This window comes from Hyla sarda, chromosome 3 (genome assembly GCF_029499605.1).
Source record: "Hyla sarda isolate aHylSar1 chromosome 3, aHylSar1.hap1, whole genome shotgun sequence".
NCBI classification, from domain to species: domain Eukaryota; kingdom Metazoa; phylum Chordata; class Amphibia; order Anura; family Hylidae; genus Hyla; species Hyla sarda.
This window is the reverse complement of record NC_079191.1, coordinates 198,033,928-198,049,729: the sequence shown is the minus strand read 5'-3', so window position 1 is coordinate 198,049,729 and position 15,802 is coordinate 198,033,928. Positions and strand designations below refer to the sequence as shown.

The 15,802-nt window shown below is 43.7% G+C and overlaps 1 protein-coding gene across 1 annotated transcript in view; it reads left to right on the top strand.

Annotated features, from left to right (window-relative positions):
- The window catches only part of LMBRD1 (LMBR1 domain containing 1), a gene marked incomplete in the record, with an annotated part of 250,015 nt that overhangs the window by 20,404 nt on the left and 213,809 nt on the right, over positions 1 to 15,802 (top strand). Inside the window, 1 exon segment of the mRNA XM_056565826.1 lies at positions 5,491 to 5,554. Coding sequence (XP_056421801.1) covers positions 5,491 to 5,554 — 64 coding nt within the window.

The window sequence follows — 15,802 nt, the reverse complement described above, 5'->3', positions numbered from 1 at the left end:
AAGCCGGGGCTTAGTGTTAGCCACAAACCAGCTAGTGCTAACCCCCAATTATTACCCCGGTACCCACCGCCCCAGGGGTGCCGGGAAGAGCCGGTACCAACAGGCCGGGAGCCTCAACAATAGTGCTCCTGGGCCTAGGTGGTAACAGGCTGGCATTATTTAGGCTGGGGAGGGCCTGTAACAATGGTCCTCGCCCGCCCTGGTAACGTCAGGCTATTGCTGCTTGGTTGGTATCTGGCTGATACTGAAAATATGGGGGACCCTATGCGTTTTTTTTTTAAAATTTCTATAAAAAAAACGCTTAGTGTTTCCCGTATTTTCATTCTCCGCCAGAGACCACCCAAGCAGCCACAGCCTGACGTTATCAGGGTGGGTGAGGACCATTGTTACTGGCCTTCCCCAGCCTAAATAACGCCAGCCTGTTACCACTTAGGCCCAGGAGCGCCATATTTGATGCTTCGGGCATGTTGGTACTCTTCCCCTGTGGCGGTAGGTACCAGGGTAATAATTGGGGGTTAGCGCTAGCCGTTTTTGGTGCTAACGCTAAGCCCCGGCTTAGTAATGGATTCAGTCTACAAGATGGCTACCACTACTAAGCCTGAAAAGTCAATTATAAAAAAGACACACTGAAATTTTTTTATTTAAAACCCCCCCAGCCCTCGTTAACCCTTTTATTGACATTAAAAAAATGCTGGTCATCCACCGAATCTGACATAGTCCTCAGCATTCATCTGAAATGAGAAAAAATGAAAAACGTGAAAAATGGGTTCGTACATATTTCAGTATGTTCCTAAACAGGGAGCCTCCAGTTGTTGCTAAACTACAACTCACATCATGGGGGCTGTAGGTAAACAGCTGGATTCTCCCTGTTTGGGAACACACTGCCAGAAAAGCTCTGTTCCCATTATGCAAAATGCATAATGAGAACAGGGCCATACTTGCCACCCTGGCTTCAGACCTGGACTGTGTAGCTCCGCCCCCTAATGATGTAATCACTAGGGGCGGAGTAGTAGAGGTCGCAGGGGGTCTTTGGAGTGAGACCCAGTGCTATCTGTCCCTTGGACTACTACTGCATTATGGATGGACGTCCATGATGGGAGTTATAGTAAAAGAGCTTAGGTGCAGATCGCAGCCGGTCATTCTCCAGAGACCCGCTGCGATCTGCATTTATTAACTTAAAAAGCCGGTGGTACATGAGGCTTCACTGCGCTGCCGCCAGGACCTGTATACACATTCATAATTCCAGCCGCCGGAACACGAGAGCTCTGATTGGTTAATAGCTATTCATCAGTCAGAGCTCCCGTGTTCCGGCGGCAGGGATTATGTATTATGACCGTGTATACAGGAGCCGGTGGCAGCGCAGTGAAGCCGCATGTGCCGCCGGCTTTTTAAGTGAATAAATGCAGATTGCAGCGGGCCTATGGAGAATGACCTGCTGTGATCTGCCACTCAGCCCCTGGACTATAACTCCCATCATGGACGGAGTCTGTCCATAATACGAGTAGTAGTCCTAACAGTCCCAATAGAGACCCGCAGCCGGGGGATGTGCAAGAGCCGTCCCTCAGCACTGCGGTACTACAACTACTCTTATCATGGGATAGATTCTGTCCCATGATGGGAGTAGTTGTAGTATTGCGGTGCTGAGGGCTGGCTCCTGCATCGTCCAGCGTCCGACACTTTTCTATGTGTCCTTGCTACCACTTGTAGATTTTTTTATTTTTTTGCAAAAAAGCGCAATTGTGCAAAAAAAAAAAAAAAAAAAAAAAAAATCCAAATTTGAAACATTATACATACCAGTCCACTGGATAAAGTGCTGTATGGTACACCAAACAGGTGACAACTTTAGAAAATCATCCACCAAAAAAAGGCAGCATAAATGCTAAAAAAGGGCAATTGCGCAAAATTTGTAGCTGTGAAAAGTAGTCTATAGGCAATGATACATGTCCCCCTTAGGCTAAGTTTCCACTTGGTTTTTATTCTGGCAGTTTTTGGAAAACTGCCTCTGCAGTTTTTGAGCCAAAGCCAGAAGTATATTCAAAAGGAATAGGACATATAAAGGAAGGACTTATGTTTCTCCTTCCTTATGGATCCACTTTTGACTTTGGCTCAAAAACTGCAGTGGCAGTTTTCCAAAAACTGCCACAAAAAAAAAAGTGGAAACTTAGCTTTAGATATTTGTTTTCTGTCCACCTTGTGGTAATTTTACCTAATGGGCTTTCTGCAAAGCATATTGTAACGAAGCAGGATGTGGATCCTCTAACCTGTGTGGCTAATGACTCGGACCGTATCGGGGATCAGAGTCTAAGGTGCCGCTGGTCTTCGCAATAGCCCGCCGCAAGGCAGGATGGGCTTGTTGCGGCAGGCGACACCCAGGTTGCTACCCCCGACATGCCTCCACCACACAGGTAGCTGGGCTAGGTGAGGTACAGAAGGATAAGGCAGTAGTGTAGCCAAACGTAGCAGATGGTCAAGGCAGGCGGCAAAGGTGCAAAGTCAAATAACGTAGCAGAAGGTCTGGATACACGGGTAAGGCTAACGGGCTATAAGGGTCGCTTAATCTCAGGCTAGGGGCACTGAAGATACGTGAGAGAGGTGTGGGAGGTGCAGGTACTTAGTTGTTGCACCTGACACCACATTATAATTATGGGCGTACTGGTCCTTTTAAATTTTAGAGCTCCGGCGCGCACCCTAGGAGACCGGGACGTGCGCGCCGCATCTTAAACACAGGCGGAGGCGGCAGCGGAGCATGGTGAGTGACGGGCTGGGACTCTCATGCGGGCGCGTCCAGCGATATGAATCCCAGCCCCGCCGGCTGGGGATTTAGGGACCATGCACTCATGGCCGGTACTTGCGGCCGGAGCGCAGTGTATGACCCATCTATTCATTCTGTTAAAAAGACATAGGGAAATAAATCCAGGTGACCCATTCACTTTATAATGTTGCATCTATAGTGAGGATATGCTCACATAGGGGGATAGGCTTCTTACTTAACCCCTTAAAGGGGTACTCCGGTGAAAAACCTTTTTTCTTTTAAATCAACTGGCTCCGGTAAGTTAAACAGATTTGTAAATAACTTCTATAAAAAAATCGTAATCCTTCCTGTACTTATTAGCTGCTGAATACTACAGAGGAAATTCTTTTCTTTTTGGAATGCTCTCTGATGACATCACGAGCACAGTTCTCTCTGCTGACGTTATTATAATAATAATAAGTCTTTATTTATTTGAACCCAAGGCCCCAGCACTGCAAGGCAGCAGTGCTAACCACTAAGCCACCATGCTGCCCTTAGCATACATCTGCCATGCACGGTTGCTAAAATGGACAGAGATGTCAGCAGAGAGCACTGTGCTCGTGATGTCATCAGTGTTTCCAAAAGAAAGGAATTTCCTCTGTAGCATTCAGCAGCTAATAAGTACTGGAAGGATTAAGATTTTTTAATAGAAGTAATTTACAAATATCTTTAACTTTCTGGCACCAGTTGATTTAAAAGAAAAAAGGTTTTCACCGGAGTACCCCTTTTAAGGACCCAGACCATTTTCACCTTAAGGACCCGGCCATTTTTTGCACATGTGACCACTGTCGGTTTAAGCATTAATAAGTCTGGGATGGTTTTACTTTTCATTCTGATTCCGAGATTATTTTGTCGATACTTGCATCATTTATATATTGATTCACATATACAATATGTCTACTTTATGTTTGCATCATAAAGTTGACATGTTTTTACTTTTGGAAGACATCAGAGGGCTTCAAAGTTCAGCAGCAATTTTCCAATTTTTCACAAAATTTTCAAAATCTGAATTTTTCAGGGACCAGTTCAGATTTGAAGTGGATTTGAGAGGCCTTCGTATTAGAAATACCCCATCATAAAAACTGCACCCCTCAAAGTATTCTAAATGGCATTCAGAAAGTGTGTTAACCCTTTAGGTGTTTCACAGGTATAGCAGCAAAGTGAAGGAGAAAATTCAAAGTCTTCATTTTTTACACTTGCATGTTCTTGTAGACCCAGTTTTTGAATATTTACAAGGGGTAAAAGGAGAGAAAATTGGGTCACATGTAGGTATTCATTTCTTCGCGTTTGTTAGAGTTGCTGTAAAATCATCCACCCCTGTGCAAATCACCAATTGAGGCCTCAAATGTACATATTGCTCTCACTCCTGAGACTTGTTGTGCGCCCGCCTGGGCATTTGCATGGTATGCCTGCTGATGGATATCAGCAGTCATCCCGGCCCGGTCCCCGGCCTGGTCCCCGGCGGGGACGGAAATTCCCACGGGCGTACAGGTACGCCCTTGGTCCTTAAGTACCAGGGAGCCAGGGCATACCCATATGCCCTGGGCCCTTAAGACTTGCATTGAGGGGGCGTGGCGACCCCTGAAGCACGCTCCCAGCATTCGGAACTAAAATGTTCCGAACACTGGTGAGTGGAGTACCCCTTTAAGAGCTGTTTTTGGAGGAGGCTGCTGCAAGCAGTATCCACCCAGAATTTCCACTCACACTAAGGAATTTGGGAAAAAATTCCATATGGAGCAGGCGCTGCTGAAATATGATTGCGCTGCTGAAATATGATTGCACTGTGTGAACAGTGCAGCAAAGTTCTTTTGGCATCAAGGGAAGACTGCCACACCAGACATTCCGAGAGAAATTCCGCTTGGACATACTGTAATCTAAGTGGCCCCTAACACTTGCCCATGTTTCCAGCTTCAAACATGTAAACTTTGAGAACTGTTTACTTTCTGCCGAAGAGATCTCACTCTTCGACTAGTGCAGTTATGTGATTCATTTCTCCTGTTTGTGGTTTAAGGCTTTTTATTTGTTCCCTTTTTTTATTTGTGGTAATGTCGCAATAGCGGGTGGCAACTAAAATCACAGTAAGGATAATGTGTTATACTGCAATTTGCATAATCGCAGTAAAATGTAAAAAATTTTACAGCTGTTTCGGAATAGAGCTGTAAAAATCACTGTGGTACCACAACGGTCCTGCATCAGTGGCACAAATAAACTCAATGTATAAACACAGCCTTAAAGTTATGACTGATCGCTGTAGGTCTTGTGCTAAAATGTACATAATTTAATGTTACAGCAGTCTGAATGGCTTAAAGGGTTATTCCAGCAGTGTAGAAATTAAATGCAGAATCTCTTGTAAAATAGAAAAAAAAACTATAGTGGCCACCCCCAGTCCCCTGCTGGTCCTGCTTAAGCTCTGGTTCTCCTTTTTCAAGTCCTCCACCATTCATCTCTGCAATCTGCTTCCGAGTTGATTGCTCTGAGCAGGACACTGTTGTGGACAGTAATTCAGAGCAGGAAGGTCTCGGAAGCGGTTTGAGGAGACGAGTGGTGGGGGATCGGAAGGAGAACCTGAGCCTTAGCGGGACCAGAGGTTGGTGTTGGATTTTTTTATTTATTTAAAGTTTCAGATTTTAGTATTTTGATTTATATGTGTAGTTTATTGGAAAGCAAACAGGTTAATATGTTTTTCTAATTCTACCTAGGAATGGTCAGAGAATAATGTTACACGGGCGCAGATTGAGAACACCATTTTAATTGGATATTACAGTAAGTATCCATGTGAACTTGCACACACATAATTTCCTCAGGAAACTTGTCATTTGGGTATTTTTTATTAAATTTTAATTTAAATTTTTATTTATTGCATTGTTTCTCTAGATTATATTCTCCTTGCATACTTTTTACATGGAAAGTCTATTTGTGGATTAGTAAAATAATAGAGATCCCAGTCCTCAAGTACCTCAGCCGAAAAAGATTGTACAATGGATAGTTGGAAAAATACATAAATTTTTTATAGAAATAAAATTAATAACTCTCATACATAAAACTTCTCCCAGGGCCCATGTGATCTAGCATAAAATATGAATATGAACTGCTATTGAATGTGAACTTTGGTTATATCGCACATATCTATTCAGGAGTGTCCTTCCATGCACACTGGACATTTTTCTCTTGTATCCTACAGGTTACCATTTTATATGTATAGATTGTCTATCTAATTCTATGTGCATCTTATGCTGGATCACAAGGATCCTGTGAGAAATTTGATTTATATGACTTATTAAATTTTATTTCTATTAAAATGTTTGTATTTTTCCAACTATCCATTGTACAACCTTTTTTGGCTGAGGTACTTGAGGACTGGGAACTCTATTATTTTACTTACCATTGCTGTGTCACCAGGTGTACCCAGTTAACATTGTGCAATTTTAGTTGTGAGCTGTCCATTTTTGTTGATCTTTGTGGATTAAATTACTTTGATTTACCGTAGTTGCTTTCTGCTTACACATTTCATGTGCTATGCAAAACAGTCTGAGCCATATGTCTCTCCACTTATGCTCCTTCTCCTCTCTCACACCATGCAGTTTTACTGTAATGCAAAAAAAAGCTGTGGCTGAAAGTTCTTCTCCTTCCTTTTCCCTATCCTGTATTAACAATTGGACAAGAGAACGAAACGTTTACACTACTGTAATGCTGGCACTATGCGCTGCTAATAGAAATACTTTTCATTCATAGCGCTGCAGGGGTATATGTATATAGAAGCGCTGGGGTGTGCAGACATATAGCGTTATCTGCACCCCACAGCGCTTCTATATACATATGCCGGCGCTGCGCTATGAATGAAAAGTATTTCTATCAGCAGCATCAGGCCGGCTGATGCTGCTGCTAGAATGCTTTTCATTCATAGCGCAGCGGTGACATATGTATATAGATGGCTGCGCTGCGAGGGCATATTATACATGTGCTGCGGGAGGCACATTATACATGCGTCGGTGGGAGGTATACATATATTAATGCGGTGTGTGTGTGTGTGTGTATGTATATATATATATATATATATATATATATATATATATATATATATATATATATATATATATATATATATATGTATGTATAATATATGTGTGTGTGTGTGTATAGGTGTATAATATGTGTGTGTGTGTGTGTGTGTATGTATATATGTATGTATATGTGTGTATGTATATATATATATATATATATATATATATATATATATATATATATATATATGTGTATGTATATATATATATTGTAATATTATGATATAATAATTTTTTATTTTTTTTCATTTATATGTATGTCTGCTGCAGGGTGCATATATTATAAATGTGCTGGGGGGGCTAGATATATGTCCGCACCCCCCCCCCCCCCCCGGCATCACTAGATATCTTGCCCCCATAGCGCTTTTAATATACATATGACACCCCTGGTCATGTTCATTTTTAAATATCCTGCTGAGAGCCCTGAATGGCTCCTCAGTACCGGCCATTCAGGGCTCCCCACGGGGGATTTGAAAATGAAAGTTAAAACACACGATACATCGCAGGGTTGCGGATCGTGCCGCCCGCTCCCCTGCTTAATAACTTCTGATCGCATCGGGTCTCAGAAGTGAAACCCAGTGTGATCAATCCCTCAGCCCCTGTACTACAACTCCTTATCATGGAAAAGACTGTTGCATGCATGATGGGGGTAGTAGCACAAACACAAATGTAGCCTCCCCAGCTGTCTGTGCACTCCTGCAGCCAGGGAATTACTACTGCCATGATAGAAACAAGTCTGTTCCATGATGGGAGTAGTAGTAGTCCCTCAGCACGGCAGGAGTCTGCTAATGTCACCTCTTCTGAGCATGCTCAGAAGTAATAAACCAGGTGCACCTAAAGGCTCATGCGTCAGCCATAGACTTCAATGTTAAAAATAACGGCTGTTCAGACACCCTTAGAAGTTTTGTTACCTCACACTCCCCTCATTTTCATTCAGTCATACATGGTTAGACGTACATGCACGTCCTTGCTACGGGTGTATGGTGTGGCCGACGACCTGTCCTGGCTTGAAAAACTGTCTCTCGTTCATACTCCCACTGTACTTCGACCCAAATTGGCAACGTACTGTACTCTCTACTTGACAGACTCAGTACGCTCATCCCCACTCTTTCTCATTTCCTGGGAAAAAGAGCTGGGCCTGTCGCTCAGTGCAGAAGAGAATGGGAAAATTCTAGCAAACTCCTATGGTTTCTCCTGGTGTGTGTGATTGCAAGAGGGTCACTATAAATTACTTACCAGGTGGTATTGCACGCCCGAACTACTTTACTCCTGGTGGGTGGCACCGGATGCGCTCTTCTTGAGATGTCGGGGTGAAAAGGGCTCAATTTCCCACATTTGGTGGGACTGAAAAGTCTTATACACTTTATGAAAAGACCTCAATGGAGTCATTAACAGAGTGGTCGGGTCCCAGGTTTTGCTGACCCCCCTCTCAGATTTTATTGGGGCTATCCAACCAGACCTGTCATCTCTCTCAGGAAACTCTGGTGACACACCTCATTGCTGCAGACAAAGCTTTAATTCAACTTCACTTGTTACAGTCTGATCCTCCTACTAAACAGGAGTGGATTTGTAAAGTCTCTCTCTCACATTTGTAGGATGGAAGAACTCCCTAGCTGGAGCACCCACACGCACACCCAATTCCAGTGTATTTGGTACACATAGATCAGTAGGGAAACTCTATGAACTTATGCATCTGCTTTCGCTCTATCCCAACCCTTCTACACCCCATTGTCTTTCCATATTTTCCCCGTCCTGTGTCACTGTTATCTTGTCTCCCCTCCCTGCCTCTCCCACCACCCCTCTCTTGAAAAGCTATCACTGATGGCCAGTATCTGTGGGAATTTTTTTTTTGTATTGACCCCCAATGCTTGGCACGGTTATCCTCCTCACTCTACAGTCTCTTCCTCTATTCTCTCTACCCTTTCTCCCCCCCCCCCCCCTCTCTGCGTGGAAGTTCTCTATACCCTTTTATTTGTTAGTTTGAGGAGACTCTCCTCCAATCCTCTTCTTCCTTCCTGTCCTTTCTTATTCTATTATGGACTTCATCACCATGAGTCACTACAGTGACCTGACTCTTACTGAAGTCATGTTATACATTAGTTAGTTCAACTCCAGAACCTTTTAGAGCCATGTTGTTACTTTGAGCTCTGTAATTGTATTACTGCCGCTGTATACCAGTTTTGCAATCGAAGACAAAATGTTCTTTACCTTCTGTTATGCTTGACAATTTAAATAAAGATTTAAAAAAAAAAAAAACGTCCGTTAATTTACCCGTTTCTTGTGACGGGCGAAAAATTAGTGCATGCCCCGTTATTTCTCCCGTCACAACTAACGGCCGTTATTCACGACGGGCTATAACGGGTCATAACAGGTAATAAAAAAATCCCAAAGACTTGAATGGGATTGTTTAACGGACGTTTAACATGGGTTTTCTGACGGACGTTTGTAACGGATGAATTTTTATAGGGTGAAAGCAGCCTTAGACATGAGTAAAGCTGGGATTGACGTTTATGAAGGGGAAAGGTGATAATGGGCTGGAGTGGGTGAGAGAAGAATTGCTCAGAAAATAAAAATGTAAATATTTGAATAAATAGAATTGCTCAGGAACGGTGCAAGAGATTATTCCAGGCAAAGTACGTTTTAAACAGCATCACCCTCTCTATTAACCTGTATATTTAGGTTATTCGGGTTAGGCTGTTGTCAGTTTCCCTTTTAACCCCTTAAGGACCAAGCCCATTTTGGCCAGTTTTATTTTTGTGTTTTCGTTTTTTCCTTCTTGCCTTCTAAAATCCACAACTCCATTAATCATTTGATTGCTAATACTGTTTAGTGCTATGCATAGCATTATTCTGCTCAATGTGAGACCAGAGCAGAAGACCCCAGGAGAACGGCGTCCGCCACTTTGGATGATCGTATCCCAGCGGCAGTGTCGTGGGCGATCTGATCATATAATATAAAGCCTGCATTGCCGCAGATGCCGTGATCTGTATTGATCACAGTATCTAAGGGATTAATGGCGGACATCAGTTCGATCGCTGATGTCCGCCATTATCGGTGGGTCCCTGGCTGCTGATAGCAGTCGGGCCTGCCATGCATGATGCAAGCAGCGGTCCGGTGTTCGCATCATGTACTGGCCATAAATGTATGTCCTGGTGCGTTAACTACCACCGCATCAGGACGTATATTCAGTGTCACCCGCACTAACCTGTAGAACAGTTAGTGCCATTGACGCTTATGATAATGATACCTCCACGGTCTGTTATCTATCTACTTCTGGCAGCAGGCTTGATGCATGGCAGGAACACCCCGATGCCACTGCTACTGCTGCTTCCCCAAGAGTGCTCCGGCCGTGTACCAAGCCTGCTGCTGGAATAAGGAAGATAACAGACAAATTGGACCATGGATCGGGGGGGGGGGGGGGGGTAGGGGGTAGGTAAGTATCGTTATCATTAGTGCAGGAATGTAGAAATCCTATCGACTGACGACCAGGACATGCAGCTCCGGGCGCCGAGCAGGTGAGTTTTTAATGCATTTAAGCCCCCTCTGATTTTAATACGAAGACGCTTAGGTTGTATGGAGCGGCTCCTATCTCGAGCCTGCTCTATACTTGGTGGCCCCCAGCTGATTTCAGCAGCTGGGAGCTGCTACTAATAGCAGACATGGGGAATCTAAAGGGACCTTTTAAAACATCCCTGGTTGTCTAGTGGGGAAGATCATCCCCACCCACAGTGCAATAGCAGGGATCCACTGCAGAGGTAGCTGTAGGGCTTACCTCTTCATCCATGTCATCCTGGACGCATAGCTCTTACATCATCAGGACGTGAGAGCTGCGTAAAATCTTTGGGCACTCTGCAGATAAAGTGCTGCGCTCAGGGAGCATGAGACTCCACATCATTAGGATGTGGGGTTGAAGAAAATTAATATGCAAACAACGGGGGCGGGCTACGGCCCCTTTCTCCAGACCCAAAAGGAGATGGACTGCTGGGGACCCGCCTTCAAAGTGCCACTGAGAAGACCGAAAACACAGCGGCCAGGGCACACACACAAAAAAGTAAGTGAACTCTTTATGGACTCCAGTTCACCCACACGATCACCCAGTATATTGGGGTAAGTGTGGGTGAACTGGCTGACAGTTTTTCTTTTAAAGTCCCCTTTTTCTTTTTTAAAAGAAATTTATTAAACACACACTAACCTCTTTCATATTAACCCCTTCAGGACCAAGCCCATTTTGGCCTTAAGGACCAGAGCGTTTTTTGCACATCTGACCACTGTCACTTTAAACATTAATAACTCTGGAATGCTTTTAGTTATCATTCTGATTCCGAGATTGTTTTTTTGTGACATATTCTACTTTAACATGGTGGTAAATTTTTGTGGTAACTTGCATCCTTTCCTTGTGAAAAATCCTAAAATTTGATGAAAAATTTGAAAATTTAGCATTTTTCTAACTTTGAAGCTCTCTGCTTGTAAGGAAAATGTATATTACAAATAAAAATTTTTTTTATTCACATATACAATATGTCTACTTTATGTCTGCATCATAAAAGTGACGAGTTTTTACTTTTGGAAGACACCAGAGGGCTTCAAAGTTGAGCAGCAATTTTCCAATTTTTCACAAAATTTTCAAACTCACTATTTTTCAGGGACCAGTTCAGGTTTGAAGTGGAATTGAAGGGTCTTCTTATTAGAAATATCCCACAAAAGACCCCATTATAAAAACTGCACCCCCCAAAGTATTCAAAATGACATTCAGTCATCATTTTAACCCTTTAGGTGTTTCACAGGAATAGAAGCAAAGTGAAGGAGAAAATTCACAATCTTCATTTTTTACACTCACATGTTCTTGTAGACCCAATTTTTAAATTTTTACAAGGGGTAAAAGGAGAAAATGTATACTTATATTTGTAGCCCAATTTCTCTCGAGTAAGCACATACCTCATATGTCTATGTAAAGTGTTCGGCGGGCGCAGTAGAGGGCTCAGAAGGGAAAGAGCGATAAGGGGATTTTGGAGAGTAAGTTTTTCTGAAATGGTTTTTGGGGGCATGTTGCATTTAGGAAGCCCTTATGGTGCCAGAACAGCAAAAAACCCTCACATGGCATACCATTTTGGAAACTAGACCCCTTGAGGTACATAACAAGGAATAAAGTGAGCCTTAATACCCCACAGGTGTTTCACGACTTTTGCATATGTAAAAAAAAATTTTTTTTTTCACTAAAATGTGTGTTTCCCCCCAAATTTCACATTTTTCCAAGGGTTAATAGCAGGAAATACCCCCCAATATTTGTAACCCCTTCTCTTCTGAGTATGGAGGTACCCCATAAGTTGACCTGAAGTGCACTATGGGTGAACTACAATGCTCAGAAGAGAAGGAGTCATATTTGGCTTTTTGAGAGCAAATTTTGCTCGGGGGGCATGTCGCATTTAGGAAGCCCCTATGGTGCCAGAACAGCAAAAAATACCCACATGGCATACCATTTTGGAAACTAGACCCCTTGAGGAATGTAATAAGGAATAAAGTGAGCCTTATTACCCCACAGGTGTTTCATGACTTTTGCATATGTAAAAAAAAAAAAAAAAAAAAAAAAAAAATTTCCACTAAAATGTGTGTTTCCCCCCTAATTTCACCTTTTTGCAAGGGTTAATAGCAGAAAATACCCCCCAAAATTTGTAACCCCATCTCTTCTGAGTATGGAGGTACCCCATAAGTTGACCTGAAGTGCACTATGGGCGAACTACAATGCTCAGAAGAGAAGGAGTCATATTTGGCTTTTTGAGAGCAAATTTTGCTCGGGGAGCATGTCGCATTTAGGAAGCCCCTAAGGTGCCAGAACAGCAAAAAAAAACACACATGGCATACCATTTTGGAAACTAGACCCCTTGAGGAACGTAACAAGGGGTACAGTGAGCATTTGCCCCCCACTGGTGTCTGACAGATCTTTGGAACAGTGGGCTGTACAAGTTTTCATTTTCATGGACCACTGTTCCAAAGATCCGTCAGACACCTGTGGGGGGTAAATTCTCACTGCACCCCTCATTACATTCCGTGAGGGGTGTCGTTTCCGAAATGGGGTCACATGTGGGGTTTTGTTTTTTTTGCGTTTGTCAAAACCGCTGTAACAATCAGCCACCCCTGTGCAAATCACCTCAAATGTACATGGTGCGCTCTCCCTTCTGGGCCTTGTTGTGCGCCCCCAGAGCACTTTGCGCACACATATGGGGTATCTCTGTAGTCGGGAGAAATTGTTACAAATTTTGGGGGGCTTTTTTTCCCTTTTACCTCTTGTGAAAATGTAAAGTATAGGGCAACATCAGCATGTTAGTGTAAAAAATAAAAAAAATTTACACTAACATTCTGGTGTAGACCCCAACATTTCCTTTTCATGAAGGGTTAAAGAAGAAAAAGCCCCCCAAACCTTGTAACGCAATTTCTCCCGAGTACAGCGATACCCCATATGTCGCCCTAAACTGTTGCCCTGAAATACGACAGGGCTCCAAAGTGAGAGCGCCATGTGCATTTGAGGCCTAAATTAGGGATTTGCATAGGGGTGGACATAGGGGTATTCTACGCCAGTGTTTCCCAAACAGGGTGCCTCCAGCTGTTGCAAAACTCCCAGCATGCCTGGACAGTCAACGGCTGTCCGACAATACTGGGAGTTGTTGTTTTTCAACAGCTGGAGGCTCTGCTTTGGAAACAGTGGTGTACCGGACGTTCTTATTGGGGGAGGGGGGCTGTGTAAGGGTATGTGTATATGTAGTGTTTTTAACTTTTTATTTTATTTTGTGTTAGTGTAGTGTAGTGTTTTTAGGGTACAGTCACATGGGCGGGGGATTACAGCAAGTTTCCCAGCGCAAAATTTGCTGCATCTCAAGATGCGAGAAACCCACTGTAAAAGCCTCGCCCATGTGAATGTACCCTGTACGTTCACGGGGGTGGCGGGGCGGGGGGGGGCTTGCATCAGCTTTTGCAAAACCACAACTCCCAGCATGCATGGTCTGTTAGTGCATGCTGGGAGTCATAGTTTTGCAACAGCTGGAGGCACACAGGTTAGGAAACACTGAGTTAGAAACAGACAATGTTTCCCAACCAGTGTGTCTCCAGTTGTTGCAAAACTACAACTCCCAGCATGCCCAGACAGCTGAAGGGCATGCTGGGAGTTGTAGTTCGGCAACATCTGAAGGGCCAGATGTTGCTTAACTAAAACTCCCAGCATGCCTGGACAGTCAGTGCATGCTGGGAGTTGTAGTTCTGCAACAGCTGGAAGAGCACAGATTGGAGACCATTATACAATGGTCTCCAAACTGGGGCCCTCCAGATGTTGCAAAACTACAACTCCCAGCATGCATGGTCTTTTAGTGCATGCTGGGAGTTGTAGTTTTGCAACAGCTGCAGGCACACAGGTTAGGAAACACTGAGTTAGAAACAATGTTTCCCAACCAGTGTGTCTCCAGCTGTTGCAAAACTACAACTCCCAGCATGCCCAGACAGCTGAAGGGCATGCTGGGAGTTGTAGTTCGGCAACATCTGAAGGGCCAGATGTTGCTTAACTAAAACTCCCAGCATGCCTGGACAGTCAGTGCATGCTGGGAGTTGTAGTTTTGCAACAGCTGGAAGAGCACAGATTGGAGACCATTATACAATGGTCTCCAAACTGGGGCCCTCCAGATGTTGCAAAACTACAACTCCCAGCATGCCCAGACAGCCAAAGGCTGTCTAGGCATGCTGGGAGTTGTAGTTTTCAGACTCCTAGAAGCAGCAGTGAAGATCTTCACTGCTGCCTCTGAGGACCACATACTTACCCGTCGCTGCTCGTCCACGTGGCCGGTCCCGCGCTGCTCCTCGGTCCCGCCGCTGGATCAGGTAAGTCCGCCGGTCCCCACGTGTTCCCCCCCGAATGCCGCAGGTCCCCGCGAGCCCCTGCAGCCTTCGTCCCCCGTTCTGCCCGACTTCCAGGGGCGGGCAGTGCGGGGGATCTGAACTTTCACCCCAGATCACTGTGATTGGTCCACAGGGACCAATCACAGTGATCGCTGACCAGGACCATCAATTGATGGTCCTGGGGGTGAAGCAGAAGTTGTCCCCTGCTGGAAACAGCGGGACTTCTGCCAGTTAACCCGTGCGATGCTGCGCATCGCCGGGTTAACTGCATGTCATTTATAAACGCCGGGATGCGCGAACGCACTGCACAACCCGGCGTTTATATATGACATTCTGCGGGAAGGGGTTAAAAGTTCACCACCCCTTTTCCAATCTTCCATATAAAAACATGTAAAGATAATAAAAATAAACTTATTTGGTGTTGACATGTGCGTAATTGTCCGAACTATTAAAATATATCATTATATATCCTGTACAGTCAAAATTTTTTTTTTTTATAACCTCCTGTCCCAGTAAAAAGCAGTCAAAAACTGATCTGTACCAAAATGTTACCAATACAAACAGCCGATTAAGACATGAAAAATTTGACATAAGGCAGCCCAGTATACAGGAAAATGAAAATGTTATAGGGGGCAGAATAAGGCAATTAAAAAATTTATAAAATAATTCAGAAAAGTTTAGAATTTTCTTTAAAATGAGTAAAACATGATGGAAACTAAATAAATTGTATTTTTTTCGTATTGCTGTAATGAGGACGACCTAAAGTATCAAAATAACATGTAAGTTTGACCACAAGGTTAATGGAGTAAAAATGAAAAACCCCAAATTTGCAATGTTGCCTTTTTTTTTTTTCCATTTTCACATCACAAATATTTATTTGAGAGAGAGAGAGAGAGAGATACATATAGGGGGAAATTCTTCAAAACCAGTGTAGAGGAAGAGTGGTGCAGTTGCCCATGGCAACCAATCGGATTGCTTCTTTCTTTTTCAACAAGGCCTTTGTAAAATGAAAGAAGCAAAATGATTGGTTGCTACTGGGCAACTTTTACTCTGCACAGATATTGATAAATAT